The sequence below is a fragment of the Amblyraja radiata genome, chromosome 26, assembly GCF_010909765.2.
Source record: "Amblyraja radiata isolate CabotCenter1 chromosome 26, sAmbRad1.1.pri, whole genome shotgun sequence".
Taxonomy (NCBI): Eukaryota; Metazoa; Chordata; class Chondrichthyes; order Rajiformes; family Rajidae; genus Amblyraja; species Amblyraja radiata.
The window spans coordinates 20,801,955-20,807,954 of record NC_045981.1 but is presented as its reverse complement, the minus strand read 5'-3'; the positions used below and the strand labels follow the sequence as shown (position 1 = coordinate 20,807,954).

The 6,000-nt window shown below is 44.7% G+C and overlaps 1 protein-coding gene across 4 annotated transcripts in view; it reads left to right on the top strand.

The window, feature by feature from the left end:
* Nucleotides 1–1,179: 1,179 nt before the first annotated feature.
* The window catches only part of jpt1 (Jupiter microtubule associated homolog 1), a 29,145-nt gene continuing 24,324 nt past the window's right edge, over nt 1,180–6,000 (top strand). For 2 of the 4 annotated variants that reach the window (XM_033044440.1, XM_033044438.1), the window contains exon 1: nt 1,328–1,467. In XM_033044440.1, coding sequence (XP_032900331.1) covers nt 1,412–1,467 — 56 coding nt within the window. In that variant the 5' untranslated portion in view covers nt 1,328–1,411. Of the gene's footprint in view, nt 1,468–6,000 lie in introns of all 4 variants that reach the window. The other 2 variants (XM_033044442.1, XM_033044439.1) reach the window with 2 other exon arrangements.

The following is a 6,000-nucleotide window of genomic DNA, read 5'->3' as shown; positions in this document are numbered from 1 at the left end:
TATGTACCACAACCTCAGGCTCCTCTCCCTCCCATTTCAGGATTTCTTGGACACGTTCAGCCACATCCCTGACCCTGGCACCAGGGAGGCAAACTACCATCCGGGCTTTTGGGCTTTTGACTGTCCTCGATCACAGCTTTGTGTTAAGCCAATGGAAAAGCAATAGGGAACAAGATGCTAATTTCCGAGTATGAAAATGGCCATAACTTTTTTAATACTGAAGATATGAAAGTGAATTAGGTGTCAAATTAAACGTCTTTTTATGCTTTAACTGATGGGATAAATTACAGACTTGATTTTTAAAATCTCAAAATGTTGTAACATTGCTACATACAAACTCCGTAAAGACAGCACCCGTAGTCAGGATCTAACCCGGGTCTCTGGCGCTGTAAGGCAGCAACTCTATCGCTGTGTCACCCTTTTCTTGTTATCCACTCGAAATATAACGCAAACCATCCTTGTCCTGCCCATTAGACAATTCCACTCTCCACGTTCTTTACAATGGAGAGCAACAGTCGGCTCAATATTGGTGAATAAGAAGCTCGTCGCGCTATAGCTGTCTTGAATTGGGCGACCATGGTTCACAGTTGAGGGAATTGGTGCAAAATGCGACCAACTAAGTCTTGGCCCTGGGGACAGCATTGTTTCTCATTCACCAATAAGATTGAAATTTACCGCTAGGCAACTGCAGTGCTGCTCAAAGCCCCACCCTATTGCATTATTGCCTGGAAATCAATCTGACGGTTCCGTTCTGGCGAAGAACGTCATGGTGATTATACGTCAAGGTACAGAAGAACACGAAGCATTTAGGTTTTAAATGGCCATCATTAAATATAGATTTTGAACTCGGCCACAGAAAAAAAACAGTACACGCCTGGTCTAATGAAAGGGAATGTTTCCAATGTAATTGTAGTTATCTTGGTGAGTTTGAGGGATAAGGCGAACAACTGTTGTCGTGAACCGGCCCCCTCGTTCACCGCTGTTACCGCCGTGCCCGCGCGCCCCTCGCTGGGCGCTGCCCCCTCCCGTCGTGCCCGCGCGCCCCTCGCTGGGCGCTGCCCCCTCCCGTCGTGCCCGCGCGCCCCTCGCTGGGCGCCGCCCCCGCCGTTGCCAACGGTGAGGAGACCCGACCGTTTACCCATGACATCACCTCGCTTTGAACAAAGCCCAGCGCCGCGCGGCGTCCCGCCTCCCGGGACGTGACTGACAGCGCTTGCAACCAATCACGGCATCAAGGCCCGCCTACGGTTTGTTCCGTTGCCCAATGCGAGAAGGGGTGGTGGGGCTCTCGAGTTCGCGCCAATGGAAGCACGCGAGGGCGGGGCTGGGTTTATAAATAAGCGGCAGCGGACCGGGTGAACTGGCAGCTGGTTGTGGACACTGAAGAGGCAGTCGGCAAGCACAGCTGGAGATGACGACTACAACCATATACCAGGGCTTGGACTCCACAGGCCGCAGTAGCTCCAGGTAGCCTTGTGGGGGGGCGTCGGTCTTCCGAGTTGCCGTTGCCCTGGAGACGGGGTTTGCTGGAGGGGCGGGTTGCCCGCTCCGGTCCCCATCCCAGTCACCTGATCCGCTTCATCCCTCCCCGAACCGGGTCTCTTTCCTTTTTATCGCCTCTCCTACAATAATCTGCCCCGTCCACCGAGCTGTCCTGACTCGTGTTCGGGTTTCCTTGGAGCCACGTATGTTGGTTCGACCCCCGCCCGTCGCAAGTCTGGGCGTTGTTTCCGACTCCTTGATGTATTGTTAAAATCAATTCGAGCCTTGTTCCTCGAGGCAGACGTATTTGGTGCGGTTTGTCTATAACAGTCAAAGATACCGGCCGAGTTGGGATTATTGGACGACATGATAACGGCTTGGTGATATGTGCACATGATTAAAACCGTGCCGCAACAGTTTTGATTGGAGAAAATGAACCGTCCGAAATGCGTTATAACGGCTCTGCGTGAATGTAATGAAATGGTTAGTTCTGACAATGTTAACAATAGTGATCCTTAAGGACAATCCCTACCCATCTTTTGTTCGTTTTTTTAAATATAAGGACCTGATGCTGATGGTGTACTTAGTGAATATATAGGGTCCGCAGAGCCTCGAAATGACCAACTGTATAATATTTGAAATGTCGCTGTAAAATGGCCCTGTTCCAAAATGATGGGTGGGTCCTTCTTCCATTGTCTGAGTGCAAACCTGCAATGTTCAGACATATACAGCCACATTTGTGCAACTTTTATTTTAAAGGCGCTGGCATGGCTGATCGTGGATCGTAATCCCCCATTAGCTGAAGTGTACACATTGTACATGTAAAAAGACAGACTGGTTGAAGAGCTTTTGATAGGCTTTGTGTAATTTCTTAGACAAAAACAAGTTGCTTATAAATGTTTGCAATCCAGATATGGTTAATTAAAGATTGTGAATATGCATGAGTGAATGTGCTTTGTTCTGTTTGTGAATTTAATACACAGGTTTAGTAACTATAGAAGCTAATGGTTGCTGGGGACTGGAGGCCAGAAAATAACACCCTATTTGAAGAAGAGGGAGGAGAACTGGGGACAAACCTGCGAGTTTGATGTTATTAGTTATGAAAGTGCTGGATTTAACAATGGTGCAGGTAGCAGTGCCAGAAACTTGGGTTCAATCCTGACCTCGGGTACTGATTGTGTAGCGTTTGCACGTTCCCGCTGTGACTGTTAGTTTCCTCCCATGTCCCAAACACATTTGCAGGTTTAACAGCCTCTGTAAAATGCCCTTAGTACATAGGGAATAGATGTGAAAGTGGGATATGAATGGGCAATTGGTGGTTGGTGTGGACTTGGTGGGCCGAAGGGCCTGTTTCCAAGCTGTATCTTTCAATCAATCAAAAAATAGTGGAGAGAAAATGGTGGATTGCACAATTGGCATGGATTCATAAAAGGGCTATCATACCTGACTAATTAGAGTTCTTTCCTTTTGATTCATAACACAGATTAGTTGGGGTGAAATGGTGGATGTGGTGTATTTGTATTTTCAGATTATTTCAAAAAGGACCTACACCAGTTAGCCATCAAGATTAGAGGATATGAAGACACAATAAACTGCAAATGCTGGGATCTTGAGCTAAGCACAAGACTGCTCTACTGTTTTATGCAGCTCACAATTTTCTTGGTTGAATTCAGTGGGTCAGGCAGGGTCTGAAGAAGGGTCCCAGCCCGATATGTCATCTATTCATTCACTCCCCAGATGCTGCCTGGCTCACTGAGGTCTTCCAGCATTTATGGAATGTTAAATTAGGGTTATAATGACATGGACTGAGAATTAATGAGTAGATAAAACAAAATGTGATTGGGTTGGTTGGTTTTAAGTAGTCAGACTGACTAGTAGGCATAGTAGAGATTGGCCTTTGGTGCCCTACATAATCACAACCACAATCTTTGTCAGTGACTTGACTGCGGGGAATAGATGTCATTTCTAAACTTGCAAAACCAGGTGGGATGGTGAGCAGAGAGAAAGTTGTAAGGGGACTTCAGTGTGATATGGTCATACTGAGTGAATGGATGAGAGCATGACAAATATAATATGTGGAGAAACATGTGAGATGCATATAACAGTAAAGCAAAGTCTTGGTTTTCAAATGGTAACATATTGGTAAATGTTGATATCGGGGGAGGGTGGGGGAGGGGCACAATCAGGCAGGCAAATTAAATATTGGCCATTTTACAAAAAAAATCTCAGTATAGGAGTTAATGTCTCATAACGTCTTGGGAGGCTACAAATGGAGGGTTATATATGGGTTTTGGTCACCATTCCGAAAAAACAGATACACATGACATAGGATGTTAGGAATTATGATTCATTAGACGGGCTGCAGAAATGGTGAATTTGTTGTAGATGCAGTCATCCAATTGATAGATTATTGAGGGAAGTTGGATCAACGGAACTGTGCAGCTCTGCATTTTGTAGCTTTTAACTTCTTTTTGTGCTCTTACTCACTGTTCTCAATGGGATGACATCTACAGTTTATCCCCACTGCAACACTGTCCTTACCCTATTAAAGATATTTATTTTGTCGTCTACATTCCCCTCCTATCCTGTATGATGGTAGTCATTTGTACTGCAGTACAGTGAAAAACTTTTATTTGCATACTATCCAATTACATTAGATCATACTGTACATGAGTACAATCAATCCGTACACATGTACAACGGGTGTTACAAAGCGAAATACCTGGGTTCAGAATATACTTTTACTGCATAGTAGTTTAATAGTTATGGGGCAAAGGTCCACATGCCCAAAGAAGGTTAGCTGGAAGATTGGGACCATCATCTAATTTATGGGAGGACTGTTCAGTAGTCCGATAACAGGGGAAGAAACTGTTCAATTCAGATGGTATGTGGTTCCAAACTGCCCAACAGGAGAGGGGAGAAGTGGAATGACGAATGAAAACAGTCCCTGATTATGTTGGCTACTTTCCCGAGGCAATGTGAATTGCAGATGGAGTCGATTGGAGGGTGGGTGGTATCTGCGTGATGGAGTGGACTCCTGCACCTTGTGTCTATTGACTATATCTGCAACTCTCTGTAATTTCTGTGGTCTTGTGCAGTTGTTCCCAAACCAAGCTGTAATGCAACCTGATAATATGCTTTCTGTGGATGTTGGTAAGTGTGGTTGGAGACATGCCAAATCTCAGTCTTCTGAAGAAATAAGGCCATGATGTTCTTTATTGGCCATAGCTTCCATATGGTTGGTCCAGGCCCAATGCGTGCTATTTCTGCCAAGGAACTTAATGCTTATTTGTTACCATTTCTGCTCCAGCAGTATTGATGCTAATTGGGGTATATACTACCCCACACTTCCAGAAGTCAATAACCATCTTGCTGCCATTGAAGGAGGTTGCATCTCTGGAGAGAAGGAATGGGTGATATTTCTGGTCAAGATCCTTCTTCAGACGGAAGATGTCTGAAGGATGGTCATAACCCGAAACGTCACCCATTCCTTCTCTCCAGGGATGCTGCCTGTCCGGCTGAGTCACTCCAGCATTTTTGTCTATCTTCGGTGTAAACCAGCATCTGCAGTTCCTTCCTACACATTTTGAAGGAGAGGGTGTTGTTTTGATAAAATGTTACTATGCCCTCTACATTCTTCCTGACCTCCATCTTGTTATTGTTTAAGATCCAGCAGTACTGTGGTGCCATCTGCAAACTTGTACATGGCGTTAGAACAGAACTTGCCCCCCACTGTCATGAGTATATAGGGAGGAAGAGGCTGAGAACACATCTTGAAGCACTTTAGCATGGTGGATGTCAGGGCCACTGGATGGTAGTCATCAATGCACACCAACTTGACTTTCCATGATAGTGGACATCTTAAAGTAATTGGAGATCTCAAAATGAATTAGTGAGAAGTTAAAGATGTCTGAATGTTTCTGCCTGCAGCTAGTACAACTTGCATTACTCCGAGTAGAGTAAATTTTTTTTAGTTTAGATATGTGTGTGGAAACACGCCCTTCAACCCACAAAGTCTATGTTGACCAGCAATCACCCGTACACAAGTTCTATGCTACACACTAGGGGCAATTTGCCAATTAACCTACAAAACTGCATATCTTTAGAATGTGGGAGGAAACCGAAGCACCTGGAGGAAACCCACATGGTCACATGGAAAACATGCAAACTCCATAAAGAGAGCATGATGCTGGAATAATGAACCGTTTTGGCAGTTGATCATGGTAAACACTCCAATGATGGCTCATGCTTTCTAAGATGTTTCAAGAGATTCAACATGTCTCTGAAGACTAACTAATTTTGACACATGCACGGTAGAAAGTATCCTGATTGGCCATGCCATGATGCAACCAATTTAGTTTTATTATTGTTGCGTATACCAAGGTACAGTGAAAAGCTATTTGTGTGCTATCCAGTCAAAGAAAAGACTATGATGACAAAAAAAACTGTCCACAGTACAAAGGGTACCACATTTAGTACAAGATAAAACCCAATTAAAGGTAATTCAGTTCTCCATTG